At 37.5% G+C, this 23,609-nt stretch overlaps 1 protein-coding gene across 2 annotated transcripts; it reads right to left on the reverse strand.

The window, feature by feature from the left end:
• Positions 1-8,042: 8,042 nt before the first annotated feature.
• LOC107733182 (ras and Rab interactor 3-like) lies at positions 8,043-23,185 on the reverse strand. Of its 2 annotated transcripts, XM_016544729.1 has the most exons (11): positions 22,841-23,184; positions 20,857-21,517; positions 19,997-20,111; positions 19,194-19,266; positions 18,983-19,074; positions 17,025-18,163; positions 16,363-16,645; positions 14,573-14,881; positions 9,809-9,940; positions 8,777-8,940; positions 8,043-8,688 (listed from the first exon to the last, which is right to left on the reverse strand). In XM_016544729.1, exons 2-11 carry the CDS (start codon positions 21,454-21,456, stop codon positions 8,362-8,364), a joined length of 3,234 nt encoding a protein of 1,077 aa, XP_016400215.1. In that variant the 5' UTR covers positions 21,457-21,517; positions 22,841-23,184; the 3' UTR covers positions 8,043-8,361. The 2 variants fall into 2 exon arrangements, with proteins under 2 accessions (XP_016400215.1, XP_016400216.1); XM_016544730.1 differs by lacking the exon at positions 16,363-16,645 and having other exon boundaries at positions 16,742-18,163; positions 22,841-23,185.
• Between the last annotated feature and the right edge of the window lie 424 nt (positions 23,186-23,609).

Here is a 23,609-nt window from a genome sequence, read left to right on the forward strand (position 1 = left end):
AACCCTACCCGATACTTTATTTTCAACTTTTTGATTATTTCCTTCATTTTTATTGAAAATAAATGCCTTTATGATGTGATACGAGATTTGAAAAGGGAGGAAAAAAAGTTCGGCAAAAGGTGGGATCGAACCCGGGTCGATCGCGTCAAAAAGTCAACAACACACACTTATCCATCTGCACCACTGGAACTGATGTTTTACAGCTTCTTTTAACTAAATCTAAATATACGCTCCATATTTTTTATTCCATAGTAAGGGCAATTCATACAATACATTTAAACTGAGCTACTTTAATACCATCTCCGAACTTTCTACCACGACTCTGCTGTTCTTCGGCTGGTTCTTCCGTTTGTAATTTGTTATTTTGTTTTCAGAATTGTGATTTGCTTTGCACTTCTCGGCCACCGTACATATGTCTTACCTATGTAGAAGCATTTAACAAACTGTTGACAAAAAAAGAAAAGCACAAAAACAAAGTGTGTAAATCTATTAAGGCAGCTCATATTCCGTGCATCCAATTAAGCCATTTAAAAATTGCATACAAACAGTCATACAAATAGTTTTCAGGTGTTTATTCAAATCATGAGACCAACAAACACATCATGCATTTTTCTTATTCAGAGATCATCTAAAAGAAAGAGAAAACACCTTTATCTACATACATTTTTTAAATGCTGGTGTCAAAAGAGTTTTTTAAAGGGATAAATTAAAGTTCTTAACATTTACTTACCATCATGTCATTTCAAAACCATATGATTTACTTTCTTGTTGGAGAAAAGCAGCTTGGGCATTGTGCTAAATATCTCCTTTTGTGTTCCACGAAGGAAAGGAAATCATACAGGATTTAAATAACATAATTATATGATGACAGAATTTTAATTTTAAGTTGAATTAATATTTTGACTTGGTTACATTATCTGTGATGATCAAATGTGTTTTTCTCCAACATAAAATGTAATATTTTTCAATATATTTCATATATATATATATATATACAATTACATAGACATTATAATTACTTGGAATTAACTACAAAGAGTTTCTGCATATAGGAATTGAGCCATTTCTGTCTTTCCATTGCTGTCAAAAGCTTACTCTTCTCTCTAAATGCAGCGTCATCTGCCACCACTATGTTTCTCTTCTGCTGGTGACCCACCCGTGAAGGCCAGTTGCCCGGCCAGCCCTTCACCAGCTCCTCCTCCATATGTGACTGGCTGAGCGGAAGCCAATCGTCCCCCACCAGCTGTTCTGCCCCAGCATTAGCTGCACCAAAATCTGGAGCGGTCAGCATCTGAATGCTCCAATCACGGAGTGAGATGGAAGGGTACAGCAGTTCCCACTGTTCACCTTTGGAATCCTCCTGACCAATAGCAGGCAAGTTACTGTTTCGGAGAAAGAGAAGTGTCAGAAAGTTGTCTAGCGAGCAATAGGAAGCTACTGTAAAAAAAAAAACACATTTATGAAATTATACTTCTGAATGGTACAATGGCGTTTTAGTAGAATGGACAATTAAATTATTTATAATTTTCTTTTACAGAGCAGCTGTTTGAAAAACATATATTTTTTGCACCCATAATTGGAGTTGCATTGAGTGTCTGGCAGTTTTATTTATAGAACCCTATAATCTATTACATGTTGCCAATTTATAAATCCAACAAGTAAAAAAATCCTGATCTAATGAACAAGAATTTGTAATGTATATTTTTTAAGGTTTCCATGGTAGAACTTGTGGTACTTAAGGTAAATTTGTTCTCTGTGAGAAAGAAATACTTCCATGTGAAATTGTATGTCTCTAGCTCAAATGGAGTTGCGGGTTTTATGTTTTGAATATTGCAAATGTAATGACTAGTTGCTAAGTAACCACACATCTCATCCATCCCATAATTACACAGAATGCAATTAACTACAGACTCGTCATGCATGCAAAGTTTGGTGAGTTTTCACCAAAGCGATACAAGGCACTGTTCAAAATGAGGAATAACAACAACATCAGTACTACTACTAATATATAACAGCATAATAATCAATAATGAGCAGTTATACCTTTGCAGAGGTCGAAATTGAGGCTGGGGAAATGCAGACGTCATCAGAGTCACACTCATGAGGACTAAGAACAACAGGGCAGGACGAGGAGGCAAGAATAAAGCCACCATCTACAGATGAATATGTTGACCAAGACAAAATATTGGTAAAATATTTCTGTACAGTTGGGAGATGTAGAGAATATACATGTGCAACATTCAAAATGTATAGGCTATTGAATGTAATTTACTCAGATATGAGAAATATGAGGAATGCTGACGATTGCTAGAAGATAGTTCTGACTACAGGCCACTTTGAAATTAAACTCATATATCAGCCAATCAGAAGTGTATTTCAAACGTCTATATAAATTATTCACACCCTTTCACTCACTTACATAGTATAGTATTTTAGAACGGACTAAAAAGATACATATTAATAGCTGTGTCATTTTATAGTTTTTAAAATACAAGACAAAGTTAAGTTGAATTATCATGAAATGTCGATGTCAGTTAAACTTATTTTCTGCTTTCTATCTGTTCTCTATAATATTCAAAAACATTAAAACTATACCAAACTATAAGATTTTCATTAAATTATAAAGGGCCTATGTAACGAATTTTTGTGAAAATCAATATAAATGCAAATCTATTTAAATTATTTTGGTACATTAAATAATAGATTTGATCATTTGCAATTATAAAATTAAATAGTAAAATTACTATTTAAATTTATGGTACCTTTGTGGAGAAGCTCTTCCTCTTGGCTGAGTGTTGCTGTGAAGTTCTTTGTCTGGAGTCAAAAATCCAATCAGTCTTGTGTGACTCCAAGCTGGTTTGCAAATCTTCCATGCAATGTCTCAGAGAGGTTTGTGTTTGTCCAATATTTCGGTCTAACGCTCTAGGTAGGTATTTAATAGTTGAGAAGTTACCTATGGTACCTCTTTGTATGTATTGCTTTATCGAGTTCTCAGGTTGTAGCTCTACCCCGAACTCTGTTGTGCATTGTCAGGTGCCAGTGTGAATATATACAGGCTTTGCTTGTGTGGGATTATATATACCTCTCTTTTTGTCAGAAGTTGTAGGGGGAAACAGAAAAGATAAAAAGGCATGTGTCATTCTCCTTGTTGAAACGGAAACCGCGCTGAAACAGAGAAAAGGCCACACCTCTGACTGTCCTGTTTGGATGGAGCCTTAAAATAGAGGAAAGAATCAGATGAGAAAAGACAACTGTTTGGACGTCAGAGCACCTAATGATGTCTCAAAAAAAAAGAGAAAAGATAAAAATGGAAAGTGCCACATGATCACAAAATCATGATCAAAACGGCATGTTCCAGCTTTTCCTTACTATGGTATACAATGACCTTGACTCAAGCGCGTGACCTATCTGTCGCTGGGCGTAACCTATAGGATCATGAGTTACAAGATAAGGGTCGGTAATGAGGATCCTCAGCCAAATTTGAAGTGACGTGTTTGCCGTCCTCTAGCAGCCTACGCACACGTTTGGATTCTAGGCCAAGCAAGACGTCACTCTCATTAAATTTAAAAGGTCCTGTCAAACACACTGAAACCCCCACAAGACAATTTGTCGCATTTTACGCAACCACAGGTAGGCTTTTGCTTCAGAAACACTCCACACAATCATGTGCGAATAACTATTTTTTTATACATAAGGAACACCTTGTATTATATCAAAAAATGTGTGTGTTTATTAGCTAAAGGCTATATTTCATGGTTATTTAATATAAACATTAATTACCGTGGGGAAAAAAAACTCAGTCAACCTATAGCCTAGGCGACATCCGGCGAACGAAAACATTCATTTTTAATCAGCACAGGAAGGCTTGTTACCGAAGTGGACTTTAGCGAGGTCTCATTTAAAATAATGGGCAGCGGTTGTGAGTGCAAGGTTCAGACGAGCAGGTCCTGACAGTCATTATAGAGCACGACAACAGCGACGTGGGTCGGTCGGGTCGGACATGAGTGGAGGGACAAGAATGAAAGCATCGAAGGAAAGAATCAGGGCGTGAGGCAGATGAGGTCGAGGGATTCGGCGGCGAGGGGCTGAGGAGATGATCTGAAGCGCAACTTTGGTTGTAATCCATAGATCTTTAAGTTTTACCACCGTAAACCGCGACTGTGAGTCATGAGCTCTTTTTTTCCACAAGCTAGCATTCTCTCTTCTCTCTTTTCCCTCACCCCTGGTCTTTCATATCCTCTTCCAAACCTCGGGATTTTTCATGCTCACAAACAACTGTGAAAGATCTCAAACTTTACTTAAAGATCATCTGTTGATCTTCTGGAGAGCATGTTTTTGGAGAAGTGATTTTTGAAGTAAACTGCTTTGAAATTTTTAAACACACTGCAAGACAAGAAATGTATTTAAGAGCGAAAAATTAGCACATAAAGTCACTGTTATCTCAAGCTAGAAATGAATATAGATGTTCTGAATATACATTCTGAATATAAATTAATATTGTGAACATTTGAGAGGGGAATGTGACCAAGGTGCGAATTACGGGGGAGCTAGGGGGAGCTCGGCTCCCCTTAATAAGACATGGGCTCCCCTGAAAACGGGATTTGTGAAATATACATTCTGAATTTAAATGAATATTGTGAACATTTGAGAGGGTGCGAACTACGGGGCAGCTAGGGGGAGCTTGGCTCCCCTTAATAAGACATGGGCTCCCCTGTCCCCGTTATAAAAAAACACAAGTGGGCTCCCCCAAAGTCCACGGTATAGTTCGAACACTGAATGTGACAGTAGAACATTAAAAAAAATACTTTTTCCTGCTATCAAAGTTATGATAACATTAGCTTTCCTATCCTTAGCATTCAAGAGCCAACACAGAAAGATGCTTTTTACTGCCAGATTATGTATGTGATGTTCAAACCGGGGCTAACGGTGGCCTTGTTAACAAAGCCAAACCTTGACCCCTTGAGACAATAAAATGAATTTCCTATAATAGGTCTATAGTTCTTTCAAAAGGTCTATAATATATAATAAAAACAGGCTGTTATGTATAGTAGTGTGATGTCATGCGAGTGGATCCCTTCATGAAAGGCCCATTAAAAGGCAATCAGCCAGGACATGTTATGGTCACTTCAGGGAAGAAATTTGATCATGTGATCCTGGGTGGCACGTTTGTAGGATTCATTCATAAAACTAGTGTAATTTTTTTGAGATGCTTTTTTTTGCATTTAAACTCATTTAAACCCAACAGGAAATTATGATACTATAAATTTTAATGAAATACACAAATATGCTGTGTTTAATGCAAACACTTCATTTGCCACAATAATCTTAACTGATATAAATTTACATTTTGCTATGTAATGTTAAGGTATAACATTCATATTCAAGTTTTGTGTAGGGTGTAACAAACAGCCATATGAGACAGTAATGCCTTAGAGCTAGTGTTCAAGTACTCAGTATAGTTATGCTCACTTTCGAATGGAATTCTCCCTGAGAATTCACATGATATCACTTCCTCTTATGTCATTTAAAAGACACTTCCTTTTCGGCGATTAATCTAGTGTGACTGGGAAGGGGGAAAAAAAACATGGCATCAAGTTTAGCATTATTTAGGAAGTTTTTTAAATGCTGAATTTCAGATCCTACTTTCAATTCAAATATTTCTTAAACACTACTAAGACACTGCATAATATTTCAGCAGAACTTCTAAAATAGCAGATTTTTGTGTTTAGTAGTACACCATCAGACACAAACTGCTTGTTGATTTTTATGGAATGACACGGTAATCAGGGATTTCAGGGATGCATTAATGAAACTGTCACATCTGGAAGGGAAGAACAGCATGATATCACACATTTGCATCATACACCTCTGCAATAATCTCATGTGTATTATTACAGTCTCATTTTTAGCCTGCTGCAATCCTCTATCATTGATATGCAAAAAACTGAGCTGAGCTCACCTCTCTCCACTACCCAGAATTCCAGTGTTTGTAAAAGCGCAAACATCCTTCCCACACGTGTCAGTCTAGAGCTAAAGCTTTGTTTCTCTTATAAATCTGTCAGGTAAAACACCCCCTCTTATTTTTTGTTCATGCACAAACAAGATGGATGCTATTGTTAAATCTCTCATACTAACTAATATGAGGGTTTCTTTAAAAACTGTCTGTGGGCAGTGTTGTTCTGAATCACATTTAGATTTTCAGGGTAGCAACTTGAACAGTTACTATAGTTGCAAAACCCCCTAAATTCACTTGAAACAGCTCGATAGTCTGATTTGATGAGCCATTTTGTAAAATAGTTGAAAACCATGTGCCTGTTACCACACATAAATTAAATTTTATATTAATGATCTTGTTAGAAAATAATCTGATTATTACCTTTTTATTGATCATTGACATATTTTATCTTATTAGTGTTGCTTTGTTTTCAATCATGGTAAAATGCACAGACTTTCATGGCTTTTTGCTTTAATTTACTCATTTAGATCACATTATATATAGTACAAATGATGAGGTGGAAGTGTTTTATGGGAATCTGAAGTGTTTTTTTTTTTCAATAACATCTTAAGTTTCCCTTTCCATATATGTGAACAAACACCATAAATAATATAAAAGTATTTATTAGCAGTATACATTTTTTATATAACACCAATCTTTGGTTTGACAAGTGTTGTGCACACTGAAACAGTCACATATTGTGTGATACTCAGGGGCGGACTTACCCATTAGGCAAAGGTAGGCGACCGCCTTGGGCCCCCAAAAGCCAAGGGCCCCCTAAAATGTTTTTCATATAGGATATGCGCATTAAGCGCGGACACGCGAACGGTTGCTGTTATTCATGACAATGTTTACATTCAAGCTACCCATAAAATGTATAGTGAAAAGTACTTTAAAAGCGTCGGGAATGCAATAAAGTAATTTTAAAGCTGTTTTATAAAGCATTTGCAGCATTGATAAAAAAATATAAATAATTAACATATCATAAAAAATTGCGTTTCAGCAAATCCTTTAAATTTTAAGGTATTCAGAACAGAGAAACATAAAAATCAGAAAAAGCAGCTATACAATTATAGGACAAAGTTTACATATATGCCATTATAATTAGTGTTTTATTTTTTAACTGTAGGAAATTATCAAATAAAACGCAAATTATAATCGGGCCTTCCATCAATTATAGTGATGAAAAAATGACTCGCCATCTCCTAGTTGGATGTGCCTTTAGAGAGAAATGCACGGATTACATAATGAAAGAGTTTCTATTTTCGATTTGAATTATTTCGTTTTAAAGTAGTAATTTAAAGCTTTCTATATATTTTGATCATGTCTGAGTTTAGGTTCATCATTGTGAAGCGCTCCTGTTCAAGCCCGAGACGGCAGAAAGCGTTTTGTTGATATTGTGAGTGCACACAAATAAAACTAGACCCTTTACAGTTTAGAATGATGTATTACTCTTACCTTTATGAGCAAAAATGACTGCGTATTTTAAGTTGTTTCCACTGTTAGAAAAAAATTCAAGTGATGGTGCTGGCGCCTCCATGTCCTGCAGAGTGCCTTCAGCTTCCTGCCTGGGGCCCCCAATTCACTAAATCCGCCCCTGGTGATACTTATGCATTTATGCTGCTTAAAATAATTTGCCTCAAAACCAAAGCTTATGCCTATAAACATATGTTGTGATATTAAAAAAAACAACAACAGTGAACTAAAATATGAATAAAATATAACACCGAGAGCATATCTGTATGGCCATATATGATATGAGAGCAATGCAGGTGCATAACCAATTCAAGGTCTGTAAAGATGCATTGCTTTAAGAAACGTATAAATGAAAAAATAAGCACCGAAACAGGGGTATGAGTCACAATATGCTGAGCCCTGAGATGTGAAAAGATTTGCATTGTTGGAAAGATAAAGTTTCATTTGTAAATCATGAAACTGTCGAGGACTGTATAGAGCTTGGGAACAAGTAAAGGCTAACTAAGGTGAAGGATGTATCTGTTGTGTGTCTGCAGATATTCTTGAATCTCAACGTTTTTTTTTTAATATATAATAATGCAGGCTCCTCATGTGAGGCTTTTTTAGGAGAAAAATATTAGATTTTTTTCAAAACAAATTCCAGTCCTGGTCCTTTCCAGCGCATGTTTTAAAGCAAATGCCAGCCAGCTTGTAAGCCAGTTTTTGTATTTGTATAATTTCCCTGGGCAAATAGCACATTTTGCTATGTGGTTAGGCATTGTAATGTCTGCTTACATTCTTGTGCATCACTTACATTAATTCATAAATCAAAGTTGTCCATTCAAGCAGCTCAAACCCTCTGCTAAAGATCTACCTATCACTGGCGCACACACACATACAAATGGATTAGTTCATATCAAACTCTCTTCAGGTGCTGGTGTTGATGGTGTCTGGTCCACAGACTCTTGTTCAGGCCAGCGACCATGGCGGTAGACAAAATAATACTCCTTACGTGGCTCACTGTGGTGCAAAGTGGACTTGATCGTGAGAGGAAACTCCTCGGGAGCCAAAGGCTTGTCATGGCCATCCACTAGCACGCTTAGGCAATAAGACTCAGGATCCAACACCTCAAACTTCTCCGCACACTGATTGCACAGGTCCTGAGCAGTAGTGTTGGGACGCAATCCCAAGGTCTTGGTGTTGGATCCAGCCTCCAGGAAGGACACGTTAATGAAGTCCTGACAGGAATGTGGAGCAACATAAAGAAAAATAAATTCACAGTTGACTGGCCAATGGTTATCCAAGACATTATAGCAGTCATAATACCTGTACAGAAGAGCGTGACGCTCTGGCTTTGTTTAGGGTGCGGCGGCGCTCCCAGCGATGGATGGAGTCTTGGATCTCCAAACTCAGCTGTTTGGTCACAGCTTGTTTATCAAAATTTTTGATGTGCTCCAGAGCTCCATAAGTGGTGGTAAGATAATACGAACCTAGAAGAATATAGATATGTAATGGTTATATAGCAGTAACTTTGCCATCCTAGCTAATGTTCAGTGTTGCTTTGTGACTAAAAGAAATGATAAGCGTTGTAAAATATGTATTTGTGTGTATGTGTTTTAAATATGTATTTTGTGTGTCAATTTTATTGTTTTACTTTCATCCTAGACCCAGCCTTTTAATCTTAAAATATGAAAATCTACCATAAAATTAGTGCTACATTGTAGAAGCTGTGAAAATCTAAACAGAGTGAATAAAATATAAACGATAAGACCATTAGAAAATCAAGGTAAATATCAAACTAGGACAAAATATTATTATTAATTATTTCTAATCAAGCTGTGAGTTAAATTATGGAATAGGGGCAAATATTATTTCAAAAGATTATTTATTTTATGTATTTTGTGTAGAAACTATTTTCTCTCAATTAATTATAAAGGAACAGCAAGTGACACATTGAATTAAACATACAATTTGAAGTAGACAGACTGAAATTCTTGGAAAATGTGCTCCAATAATCTTTGTTTTATTTACAAATTAAAAAAATTAAAAAAAAATTATATTAAATACTGTCAAATTATCCTAGGGAAACAAATGAGTGAGGCATTTTATTCCAAAAATCTTAAAAATAATTTTCATCATTGTCATATCCACCACATAATGCTTTTAAACACAATGCATCATTTGAGATGTAGTGGAAATGTTCTTGATTATCAAAAAGCAATCTATCCATTATGTACATGATCGCAGTGAATATGGGTTCTTGTACGTTCACTATGGCTTGGATGTGTGTGTGTGTGTGTGTGTGTGTGTGCGTGTGCGTGTGTGTGTGTGTGTGTGTGTGTGTTTGTGTGTCCTCACCCTCTCCGAGCTGCAGTGCCGGATCCATTAGCTCCATCATGTACTCCACATCCAGCAGCAGAGCGCTGATGTTACAGCGAGCCAAGACATACATCAGCACAGGCAAGAAGTCATCAGCCCCGTAAGCCTTTCCTGTTACATAAAAATCAGGAAATAATCAAAATACATTCATTAATAAAATAGCAAAACATTAAATCATTCATATCGCATTAAAGTCTTTTGAGTGGAATTCACTTGTACAGTATGTGGCAATCCATTGCTTTGAGAATAAAATCTGCATTGTAGATAATGCTGCTATGAGGGACTGATCGATGTGTTGACCACTAACAGGACACATTTTCTCATTCCCGTACACACTCATTGCGACACTACACAGATTCCTGTTTAGTCATTTGCACTCCCTGCATTTTATTTGTATGTAGAACAAGAAATATATGCTGGACAGAAATGCACCCTGGACTGTGTCTGGACTCCCGCCAATACAATACAATTCAGAATATGCTGAGAGAGCTGTGCTGTATACTATAATAGTCACAAGACTGATATTATGCTTTATGAGCAATGGGGCCAAATCATTTAAGGCTTCAGGCTTTTGATGCTTTAATCTGGACATTCGACAATGAATCTGTTAGACAAATACAAAAACATATGTTGGATGTAAAAACTGGTTTGTATCTGTATAGCCATGAGCTGGCTATGTCCATTACTTATCAAATATAATCAAAAATAAACTAACATCTGGCTCATTTAAATATTGAAAAACAATGCTTGCAGCTGTGAATATGAAAGATGAAGTCTGTAGCAAATTTAGCCTCCTGTTTTCTGTACCTGTCGCTGTGTGTCTATATTTCTGCACTAGCTTTATCACCAGAGCAGTGAAGTAGACTGTAAATAAAATAGCTGTCAATTTGTTGGCCAAACTGGAAGGCTAATTCACCCTTGGTTCCTTCAGGATTTTTTTCATGGGTTTTTAGAGTAGCAGTTGTTGATTTCCGAGTAAAATAAGGTCTGTGGCTTACATTAGCTGAAGAGATTTTCATGTTTTGGTATACACAGTCATACCTTAAACTTTTTTAACCACACAGATTCAAGTCATTGTCCATAGTTAGCAAATTGTCATCAACTGACGTTTTTAAATTGCTCAACTGTTTCAAAATTCATGTTTGTGTGCAACAAAACAGGAAAGTTTCAGCAACATTAACCACAGACCTTATTTTGCTTAGAAATTATAAACATTATTCTTAAAACATCATAAAGTCCCAAGGGATGGCTCAAAAAGCTGAACAGCACTATTATCAGTTGCACAGTTGCAACACCTGTTCACACTGAAATAATGAAATGTTTTCAGTGATAATACAAAGGCTAGCACACAACCACAGATGCAACTTGACTGCAGTATATTGAGATTTCAAAGAATGATTCATTGGGAGTTCATCTGTTTCGATGTTCATTTCAAAACAGTGCTATGCATTGAAATGAAGTAGCAATGCAATTTTAAAACAAAATTGCATTGCAATGCGCTGCATTTTAATCTTGGTAATTTAGAGGCGACGTAGTGTTCTCTGTGCAAGTTAATTGTCCTATTAGATGTACATTTCTTCAGTATTACGTTCCCACAGGAAACCCAGTCCTTTTATTATGGATCTAAAATAGCACCTGCAGTGTAATAAAGTAAGGTTAATTTAAGATAATAAAATCAACAAAATGAGAGAAATGAAAACTACAGAACCAAAATTTCATCTTTTCTAACTTAATAGGGTTACGCAGTCGAGACAAAACTGCTAACCCATTGGAAATATCTGTAGTTTAATTAATTTGACTATTTCCGTTTAATTGATTTAATGAAACAACACAAAATGCCAGTGTTGATCACATTGATAATCTTTCTGTATAAAATGTGTGTTTTTAAGGGAGTTTGTGAAACAGAAGTTTGTTAAATGAACCATACCCTGCACAACAGAGATTGTTTTGGACTTCAGAAAAGGGTTGCTGATGCCCATGAGACTGTGTTGCCAAACCATTGCTTAAGATTGCGGTTTGGAAGTTGTAATAGAGGAAATGGATCTCATTTGTGACTGTTCTTTGGGGTGAATAATTCTTTGAATAGCACTTGAATAATAGCTCAGAATCTGCAAGCCTCGCTCGTCTGGGCTAATCTCAGTGCTCATGAATACCTATTAAAGAAAGCACTGAAACAAGAATGGTGTGCATGGAAAGATAAAAAAGAAATATATAGTAGATCAGTGGTTCTCAACTGATGTGTCGCAAGGTGGGTCATGACGTTGCTCCGATTGCAGGGAAAAACACAATGATAAACACAAAAATACAACTGAATCGTGCAATGTTAAAAAATTGTTAAATGAAGAATATGTGAAATATCTCTGTTTTTTAGCACAAATTCATCCATCACTTGGTATAGAAGCAGTCAATTTAGGCAGATGCCAACATGGACGGGTTGCGTGACATGCCCTCATTCTATAAACTGTATCCAAAACTACGCAAGATAAAATATGTCCAACAGTACATTAATTATGGATTCAATTATGAAGGTCATGGCTTGTGGCAACCACATTGTGTTTTGTGCTGTGAATTACTTACTATTGAAAACCATTCAAATTAAACGTTTATTCAAATAAAAAATTCACTTAAAAATAAATGTGAAATTCAATTTAAAAATATTTTTAAAAATGTAAAAAAATTTTTCGTAAAATGTATTTACAAAATTGTAATTTTTTATGTAACATATTAATAACTTTGCATAATAGTAGGCCCAAACAGTTCATGATGAAACAATTTTTTCGTAAAATGTATTTACAAAATTGTAATTTTTTTATGTAACATATTAATAACTTTGCATAATAGTAGGCCCAAACAGTTCATGATGATATTAATACATTCAGTTGTTGAATATTATTTGGGTTTTAGGCTAGGGTTTTATCCTTAAGGCAGGTGAAAACCACTGTAATAACATACTTTTCAATTTCATCTTAAGCCTAGATAACTATGCCTGAATGACATAATGAAAAAAAGACAAAGAATATACAGTATAAATTAGAAAAGTCCTGCAGGTCCAACAAATAATTTCCATTCCAAATTTCTTACAGTTATGTTTAAATGTAAGACTGTTCTATCAGATCCAATAAATTGTGAATTGCACATATAATTATAGAGAATTTTATGACAAAAAAAATGTCTATATTATATGACAAAAACTATCCACACAAGTTATTCTACAAATTCTTTATCTCAGCTGTGACTGAAAAAATGTGTCATGACTTTGAAGTCAGCAATTCACAGGAAATGCATAATTTTAACTAAAATAGACGCTGGTCAGAGTCAATTAAAGCTTTAAACTTGTAAATGTGAATCATCTGCAATTTTACACACAAAAAAGCAATCACTTGAAATGCAGATTAGATGAAGTTTAGCTCAAATTTTGGTTCAGATTTACACAGGACTGCAGATCATACAAAAAGCCTGACAAATTGTAACTCTTATCACTTCATCAGAGTGAAGCGTTTGGTTTGCAGAACTAAAAAAAAAAAAAAGGTCCAACAAATAATTTCCATTCCAAATTTCTTACAGTTATGTTTAAATGTAAGACTGTTCTATCAGATCCAATAAATTGTGAATTGCACATATAATTATAGAGAATTTTATGACAAAAAAAATGTCTATATTATATGACAAAAACTATCCACACAAGTTATTCTACAAATTCTTTATCTCAGCTGTGACTGAAAAAATGTGTCATGACTTTGAAGTCAGCAATTCACAGGAAATGCATAATTTTAACTAAAATAGACGCTGGTCAGAGTCAATTAAAGCTTTAAACTTGTAAATGTGAATCATCTGCAATTTTACACACAAAAAAGCAATCACTTGAAATGCAGATTAGATGAAGTTTAGCTCAAATTTTGGTTCAAATTTACACAGGACTGCAGATCATACAAAAAGCCTGACAAATTGTAACTCTTATCACTTCATCAGAGTGAAGCATTTGGTTTGCAGAACTAAAAAAAAAGAAAAAAGAAAAAAAAAAGGCCTTTCAGAACAGGTCAGTGGTTCATGGTCTTACTTTGTTGTTCTGCATATACATGCAGAAAAATACAGACAAAAGCTTTAAGAGTTAATGTTATGATATATACTACGCATATGAACAGTCCTGTAAACAGCTCTCTGCACAAACATTGTCTTTTGCAGCTGTAGCACTTCCTTATTTGGAGGGTGCATATACATGCAGAAAAATACAGACAAAAGCTTTAATGTTATGATATATACTACGCATGTGAACAGTCCTGTAAACAGCTCTCTGCACAAACATTGTCTTTTGCAGCTGTAGCACTTCCTTATTTGGAGGCGCTAATGGCAGCTTTGATGAAATCTGGACTAATTTTGGGGTGAGGAGGAAAAGGCGGAGTCTGGGCTGTGTAGAGAAACATCGGTTACGTGTTTTCTGTCCCTCTGTGTTCAGAGGTTGTGCTCTTTCCTCCATATTCTCTAGAACTGATGAGTAATGGTCTGAGCTGCATTTCCCAAAAGCATCGTAAATAGAAATCATTAGCAAGCAATGATCTCCAAGAATCTTAGGAAGGCTTCAAATGTTTTCAGGAAACACAGCCCTGACTGGTGACATTAGATATATAGCTATAACTAGATAAATTATTATAGCTACATATATAACTTTCCAAAAGTTGCTAAATTTACAATTTACTAAATTTAAATTTAGGGTCTCTAATTCGCAATATTCCAAAATAAACCCACCTGGACAGCCCACAGACATGGATTCATAGATGATTTTGCAGGTCTTGAGGAGCAAGTCGATCTTCTTCTGAGGCGAATATTCTTGGTGCAGGTTACCAAGCTTTGTTTGAATTTTCTCCATAACAGCCATTTCAGGAACACTGGTGGTGACCCCCAGGTCTGTGGTGGTCGTCCCCTGAACCACTTGCTGGTTTTCTTTTAGTTTCTTCAAATTTCCTGTACGGGAGTGGATATCCTTCAGTCCATTATACACTGCCTCTCGTAAGGGTTTCAGGACACTTTTGCATAGTGCTGCTTCAGTAATGATCTCTGAACAGGAGAAAAGAGATACACCATAAGTAACGGGAATGCCAGCCATTAAACTTGGTAAAACATAACTACTAATTAAGTAATCTTTAGAGACGATAAACAACATGTAGATTATTCTAAAGCATTGGCTTACATTGCAATTATTTTGACAAACATAATGCAGCTATTTTGAATCACGATTGCGCATTTAGCAACGCAAACTGGGAATAATCATTGCCATCAAACATAATATTGCGATCATTATGACACGATTGTATTTTGCATACCATTCTTCACACAGACACAGGCCTACACAGTGCACACTAACAACCGGACAATACTTCAATTCACCGAAGCTTGTTCTGAGTGGAAACCGCGGCGACCTCCGGAACTTGGTAAACATGTATTATAGCTGATGATGTATATTAGCAATTCTATATTATTCGGGGTCTAAAGTAAACACCACATTAGCAAATAATCATGTCCGAATTCAGTTTTGAACACATCCGCACTGGTTACATTTTAACACCACACTCGCGTGAACACAAGCTAATCTATAACAAGGTGATTTCAGTTTAAATGTTATTAATTGCGCAACCTTACCATACAGATGTTTTAGAGGGAAATGTTTGTTGGTTTAAATACCCAACAGAGACCCACAATTAGATCTCGGTTATAGTTTTTAAAGCATTTTATCTGATTTGCCATAATCAGACAAGCGTCAATTTCAGATCTGTCACGTCCGTAACGGAGAGACGTCACGTCCGTAACAATCGTTTTCCCTCATAAATGCAAAAATGAAAAACAAAATAAAATAAATAATTTATGTTCCATGGAGAGACAACCCTTATCCTTTCGACTGGTATTATTTCTTTTGGCTTGTGCATTTGAATTCGCAGAATTTCTACAAAGTATGTCGACTCCCAAAAACTCAAGACCTTTTTTGTCACGTCCGTAACGCATGCATATTTGCCTGATTTAAAATATAAAACACGTGCATAGACTGTTTTTTTTCTGATGCCTAAACTCTATGGTTAGGGGTTTAGAAAAATATAAACAGATGTTTCAGTATATTGTTAACATTTACATTCTCTGAGAATTTATATTTTACATTTTTACTGCAAATGTCACGTCCATAACGCTGGAATTTATTTTAGTGCCTTGCCTAGAGACTGTCTTGTTTTAAATGGTGAATTCTGTGGTGACTCCTGAAGTAAAGCAGGAACCTGTGACCTCTTCAGCAAACGCCTTTTCCTCTGTCTTTCTCTAGCAAGCTCCCTGACTCTCTCTGCCTCTTGATTTGATTGTGTTTCTTTCTTTCTTTCTTAGTCTTTCTGCTTTTTTTCTTTTCACATTGTTTCTTAATTTTTGGTTAAATTAAATTTGCTTGGATGTAAACATGCTCACATCAGAAGCTGAACGTCTGAACATTTTGACAAATATTTGTTTAGATACTGAAAATTTTTTTTTTTTACAGTTAATATAATGCAGAGGTGAATTACCCAGTTTCTCCTCAGAATACCCGGCTGCTTCCTGTAGATTTTGCAGCTCTGCACTCTGGATCAGATAGCTTTTCAGTTGGGTTATCATCTGCCTGATCTCTTGGAGCATCTCTGTGCTGGAGGTGTGTTTCCGCATGGTGTCCAAAGTGAAAGCTCGATAATCCTTAACAAGGTTCCCAAAGTATGTGTTTCCATCCCGGGACAGTTCGACAATGCGCTTCTGCAACTTACGGTCTGCGTTCATGAAGCCCGTGAGGACATTGGAGAGGTTCGCCATAGTCACCATTGACAGTCGTTGCTTGGCAATTTTGACAAATATTTGTTTAGATACTGAAAAAAAAATTTTTTTTACAGTTAATATAATGCAGAGGTGAATTACCCAGTTTCTCCTCAGAATACCCGGCTGCTTCCTGTAGATTTTGCAACTCTGCACTCTGGATCAGATAGCTTTTCAGTTGGGTTATCATCTGCCTGATCTCTTGGAGCATCTCTGTGCTGGAGGTGTGTTTCCGCATGGTGTCCAAAGTGAAAGCTCGATAATCCTTAACAAGGTTCCCAAAGTATGTGTTTCCATCCCGGGACAGTTCGACAATGCGCTTCTGCAACTTACGGTCTGCGTTCATGAAGCCCGTGAGGACATTGGAGAGGTTCGCCATAGTCACCATTGACAGTCGTTGCTTGGCACGGTCTAACATAATTGTTGGGGTCCTCTTGATGACAGTACCTGTCGCCACATTGGTATCCACCTCCTCCTCTGTGCTGCTGGTTGAGTATGAGTCATGGTCTGGTGGAGCTCCACCATCAGGAGAGTATAGAGAAACATCCGAGACTTTGGGATGACCAGCATTGATGCAGAGCGAGTGGCGGATGGGACTGGGGCTGCTTGAGTTTAACGGAAGAATGGACTCTTGTGGGATTGGCCTAAGTGAGTTTACAAAGCTTTGGGAGACTTGTCCGGTCAGATTATGAGAGGGTCTTTTCTTCCTGGGAGGCGCCACTGGAGCATTAGGCCTCTTCGGTTGAGGTGCTACCTCTCGAGTCACCATTGAAGCTCCATTTGTTACCTTAGACTCTTCCACTGGCACTTCCTGAAGTTGCTGAGTCTCTGAGTCCATAGGCTTGTCCCTTTCTTCCATACTGTCATCTAGGCAAATGAGGGATGCTACAGGGACTTGCAGAATATTGCCCTCTGCTTCTGTGAAGGTGCTGGTGTGGACTTCCTGCTGCTTTGGTTCCTCTGAAGCTTGCTTTTCAGATAGTCTCCGTCGGATTGGTATTGGAGGAACTTGATGTGAAGTCGTAGTTGAAAGCCGTTTTCCTTCTTTGCCCTGAGCTGGTTGTAAGACAGCAGGCTTTTCACACTCAGTGCTTGGGGCAAGAGTTCCCTGTCTCTCTTGTTCTCTGACTGCATGCTGACAGTCACTTCCTTCCCCTTTCTGGACTGAAGGGGGTGGAGAACTGAGAACTGCCTTGAACTCCCCTTTTGAAGGCTTGGCTAATGCATAGTGTTGAGAACACTCAGGTGCACTGGGAGGACGTAGGGGTGGCGGCCTTTTGTATTTGGGCGGAGCCTGGACTGGTGTGTTGAGACTCTGGGTTCTCAAAACAGGGGTAGAAGAGGTGGGTGGCAAGCTGTTGCTGCATTCCTCAATGAAAATTGGGTTGACGTACCAAAGCCGGTCACTGCCAATGGAAAGCTGGATTTCACAGGAGCTGCTTTGCGCCTGCCTATCCAGAGCACCACAGCTACTAGCAACGTTTTCCACTTCCTCATGACTATTCAGAGCTGAGTTCCAGAACTCTGTGTTAGCATGAGAAATGTGTTCATGTTAGCATTATTACACTTTACCAAGACAATTCACTGGTAAATTCAGCTATGAACTATGTCAGCATTATTTCATTATTAAGATTGCCTGGGAACGTCTTCAAAATATATCACTTATCTTTAGGTACAGCATTAGCCATTGTACCATTACCCTTGTTTAGCACTTCCTATGGATTTTCATAGAAATGTTTGATTGCTCAGGAATAAAACTAAAAGGTGCACTAACTATTTTTTTCCTAATTGAAAAAAAAATACACAAAAAATATCAATAGTGGTTTTGAAAAGTCATCACAAATGAGAATAAGAGTCATATTAGTAGCCTAATAAAAGCTGATTTATTTTACATCAAGTAGGTTGTTTTGAGTGGGAGGTGACATGTTGAGATCATATGATCAGCTAAATACTACTACATTTTTTGTTCTTGGCATAAATTAATCAAGGTTGATTGCTAATGGAGCTATTTTACAATAGTATGAGCAGGCCCACACAAGAATGTGCGCACAAGTTCAACAGATTTCGCCAGAATTGGACACATCCTACACATGCTCTGCCCCTTGCACATTCGTTTTTAAACATTCGCTGGGGTGGTATGGGACACTTATACATGCACATAATGAAACGTTCAGTCAACTGCAGCATTTTCATGGTATTGTACCCGCTATCTGTTCTGCCCACCCCTCTCGCCTAGGGCAGAATGTGAGTCAGGGCCTTTACTGAATAAGAGATCTGTTGCACACATTTTACCATATTTACAATAGCTAGGTTTATGTCTTATAACCTATTGATTTGTCTTACCTGAGCCTAGAGAAGAGATCACCTCCATGTCCTCGTATTTTGCTACCTTTTGAATGACCTGAGGTAACTTCAGAGGAAAAGGGAGGATGTCCCTGAATGAAAAAGATAAATGAAAAGTGTGGATGTATTGAGAAAAGTTAAATGAAGCAAAATATGTATGCATATGGGGTTATGATTTGTTTTTTGTTTATTAGTTTTTTTTTTATCTTACCGGCTAACACAGTAGAAAGCAATGAGTTTAAAAATATTCTCAAACACCAGCACAGACCCTTCAAGGTACAGCACTGCGGCGAATGAAAGAAACAGAAGTGTTAATGCTAAGCACACATCCAGTCCCCGATGTTAACTCTTAGCCATAATACTTCAATTTATTAGTGGCACTAGATCACAATGTTTGTTTGTGCGACTTATTTACTGGTGACGCAGAAACACTAAAATAGAAACAACTTACTGGTGAATTTTTGTAAGGGTGGGAAGGAGGATAATGATGAATGGCAATGTGTAAATAAACATGTCAAACTGACCACCCTTCACTTACAGAGATTTTATTTCAGGCAAAAAAGCTTAGCTTTGTAACAGCTGGACAAAAAAGACAAGACTGCTTTGTAAAGATTGTGAAAATGACCACACGTATGCACTCATGCACACACACACAGACACCAGGAAATGAAGCTATAATAGGCCAGTGCAGGACATCCTGTAACTACAACTGCAATGCAGGGCTAGGTACAGGAAACCTCTAGCCCGCAGCCTCTACAACCCCCACCACCAAGCACCTGCAATACCCTTTCAGGTCTGTTTATACCTCTGTACTCACTCTAAAAACATCTATGCAGATTTGATCAGGTATGTATGCAAATGTGTTTGTGCGTGGGCCTGTCTGTGTGGATGTGTTTAGGTCTGTATGCTAATGTGTTTGTGTGTGGGTTTGTCTCTGGCATAAAGGCATTCTATGCATAAACTTTCCTAAATCAAGTTGAAAGAACACTCATTTCTCAATGCAAAATAACTCACAGGACTTTTCTTCCTTTATAGGCAGTTCTTTGACATGGGGCTCCTCCAGCTGGTCAGGAAGGCATACTGCAAGTACCATCGGTTTTTGACTTGCATCCCTCCTGACTAAAAAGATCTGCAAAATCAAACAACTGATACAGTCAGTTTAACAGTACTAAATGGAATCGTATCAGGGTAAGTAACTGATAATATGGAGATGAACTTGTAAGGGTATGTTCACAAACAAAACACATTTTTGTATTAAAAAACACAAGATGAAGTGCTAAGGAAGTCCCTTTCGAGAAAAGTCTGTTTGCAAGCATCCAAGACGAAGTTCTGTCTACTTGAATGGGAAACTCAGGCTGGACCAGACACTTTTTCACAGTCATAGTAATAAAAGTGCACTATCTTGGTGTATCTAACATCTTTGAGAATAGAAAAAAGTGCAGTGGAGAACGCAAGTGTGCTCTGGCAAAAATTGGAAATAACACAGTGAAGTAGCCAAACAGCAGGATTGAACACTACTGTTTTTAGAACGGAAAACAAATTAATTAATTGATTAAATAATTACTGATCATCCTAGCTAAGTGGCTTCTTTGACCTGCCCAGATAGTTACTGTAAACAAATGCTTGCCCCCTCCACACTTCTTCTGACTGGTCCACTGTTTTGAGGCTGCCGTGTGCTGTGTGTAAAAAGTTTGAAGTTGAATTTGTTTGAACTTGATGCAGCATCTTAAAAAATGTGGTTTGAAAGCAAGGCATTCTCTTACAAGATGCGGAAAAAGCATTGAGGCATGGCACAATGGTCAAAAAGTTGTTTGATTGCCTATTAAATAAATGAATATAAAGCTGCACAAAACACAACAACTATTCTCTCTCACCCCAGGAAACTCCTTGCTCAGTATATGCATGGCTCTGTCCTGCTTCATTCCCAGTTGAAGCCACACTGGACATGTCTTAATCAGTTTCTCCAGGATGCTGATACCAGGAGGAATAGGTTTATGGGACTTGCTCACTGGAGATGTGGGGACTGGTGGTTTTGGGACTATTGGTGGTGGTGGTCTGGGTTGAGGTGGAGATGAGGGTCTAACGGCAGGAGGTGGAGATGGTCTAGGCATGGCTGAGGAGGAGCTCTTAGGAAGAGCAGAGGGGAGTTGTGCTGGGAGGGGTGGCTTTGAGACCTGAGGAGGCATGGGTTTCTGGGCAGGAGGTGGGGATGGTTTGGAGTCAAGTTGAGGTGAGGAAGGTTGTACACATAAGATTGGGGGTGAAGTTGGAAGCGGATGGGAGACAGGGTCGGGGGATGGGTTGTCAGAGATATCAACCAGTGGGAAGGTTGGAGTAGAAGTCAAGCAAGAAGGAGGACTAAGAGGGAGAGGAGAGGTTTGTGGATGGAAAGATGTCTGAATAGGTGAAGATATGGTTGGGGAAGAGGGTTTGGAAAGGCCTGAAGGTGCTGTGGAAGGGCCAGGGGAGAGCATAGTGCATAATGAGGACAAGCAGAACTTCGAGAAAAATCCGATGAATGGTTTTTAGATCACCCTGCAGACATAAGAAAAATCATACAAAGATCTCAGTATAACAAAATTGAATATGAACATATTGCAACTCAGATAACCACTGCAACATAAAATAAAAAATTTTGGTTTTTTTCCCCCTTGAAAACATGACGTCAATTCAGAATGTCATATGATCGTAATAAATGTGCCAATATGGCTAGGTTGTGCAACAGGGAATGTGTCAGCATGTTCATGTGAGGACGAAATAAGCCTTGTGAATCATAGCAGCATTTTTGCTCTCTGTTCTCTCAGCTAAGCTGCTGTTCTCTCCCATTGCTACCAGGATGTTTCCCTCCTTCAGTTCCTGCAAAAATCTCTCCTTTTCTGTATTGCTGTACCATTATATCATATAGCATATTTTTCACCGAAATATATAGCTTGAGCTCATGCTCAAGCCTTTCCATTGCCGACAGCGAGCCAAACCTATCAATATTTATTGTTTGCTTATTGTATATGAACTTGAAACCTCATGAATGAAGTCAGTATATTAACAGTACTGTATTTGTCAAGGACTAGTTGATTTCCTTGGCCTTTTCATTAATGTGCAATTGCTGCAAAACACAATAAAGTGATAATATCTATTTAGTAAAACAAGTGGTAGACCTGACGGTGCGAGACAGAGATATAGAGATAAGCACCATGCGATACGTAAGTGTTTTGTGAAATTCATCAACATTTACCTGGCTGATATTATGTTGAGGTCTATACATTTTTTTTTTTTTTAAAACACGTGTTTACATATTTGATCAAACAATTTTTAAAATCACATTGTATATATAAAATTAAAATAATATCTTAAATAATTACCTAAGCAGCAAACATGTTTTACACTTGTAACCTTTTAAAAATCTGTTTCTTTTCAAATACACTTAAAATATGCAATGGTTTTACATATTTGAAGTGTATTTGAAAAGAACCAGATCTGGATCAGGGTTGTCCCTTCCAGATATTCAGATTAGTGGCCTAGTACAATGGGTTTCTTTAAAGAACGGTTATTAGACTTTTACATTTGGATCCCTGCATAATCATAATAGATAAAGTGTTTGGAAATTCATTACTATTACATTTCTGCAGTTTAACTACTATTGATTGATATCCTTTAAAAGATATAAAAGTAAAGACTTCCAGTTTTCCAGCTGTTGCTGTTCATTCAGCCTTGTATTGAAACTGTTCCAAAAAGTGACCATAATTACATGACTTAACAAATACCTTTTATGCTTAATGAGAGCATAAAACAGTCAAAAACGCTAAGAGAACTATATTGTGTGTATACACTGTTTGGATGTTTGTGTATCTGCCTACTTACTCTCAGGATGCTCCGTGTTCGGAGTCCCAACAGCTGTTTTCATCATTCACTCCTCACTCTCAACATTCTTCCCTTGGCATCACAAATAATCCCTCACAAAATGCCCCAGTATACAGCAAAAATTTGTCCTCCATATTCTTGCTTCACTCTTTCGCTTTGTGTTTTTCTCTTTGGTGCGTTTTCCGAATAATGTATTCTTCTTTTCAGACGACGGTGGACCAAATCTTAAAAAAGCCAGAAAAAACAAAAAGGAGAAACAGAAAACTTCACGTCTCTTTTTCTCCTTTTCTTTCTATACTTCCTGTCAGCGATGTAGTCAGGAAGGGGCTGTCCAGGGTGGTCAGCCAACCACTTACCACCCCCTACACTCTGTTACACACACGGTTGAGCTAAAGAAACCTCACACACTAATATACTGCACTCTCCTTCTCCTCATCTCTGTCTCGCTTTCATAGTGAATGCAGCATAAACACTGTCCACAGATGTGTTTACCCCAGAAACAGAGTTGTGAATAGTGAACTTCCCTCCCTCCTCCCCCCTAGAGTCTGAAAGTGTCTGAACTTAAACAGCTCCAGATGCTCAGGAACAACAAAAGAAGTTCCATAAGGTGTGCAGTCCAACATATGGTTAGTTTCACCATTGGGAGCGAATGGCATCCCATCCACCCCACCCTCCTCGATGCTCCTAATCATTGGATCCATAATGTTTGCAAAGAATGTTGATGGAGAACATTAACATTACACAGCCTGTTTGAGAGACTTCAGAAGGG

The sequence above is a fragment of the Sinocyclocheilus rhinocerous genome, unplaced genomic scaffold (assembly GCF_001515625.1).
Source record: "Sinocyclocheilus rhinocerous isolate Xijiao unplaced genomic scaffold, SAMN03320098_v1.1 scaffold8, whole genome shotgun sequence".
Lineage (NCBI taxonomy): Eukaryota > Metazoa > Chordata > Actinopteri > Cypriniformes > Cyprinidae > Sinocyclocheilus > Sinocyclocheilus rhinocerous.

Bases quoted from the DNA above. Each gene is read 5' to 3' on its own strand.
- LOC107733182 (XM_016544730.1), bottom strand. From the start codon at position 21,456: ATGCTCTCCCCTGGCCCTTCCACAGCACCTTCAGGCCTTTCCAAACCC. The intron at 19,267-19,996 runs GTGAGTTATTTT...CATTCGCCGCAG, and splicing joins TATAAAGGAAGAAAAGTCCT to TGCTGTACCTTGAAGGGTCT. The intron at 14,882-16,741 runs GTAATTCACCTC...TCTCCTGTTCAG, and splicing joins GTATTCTGAGGAGAAACTGG to AGATCATTACTGAAGCAGCA.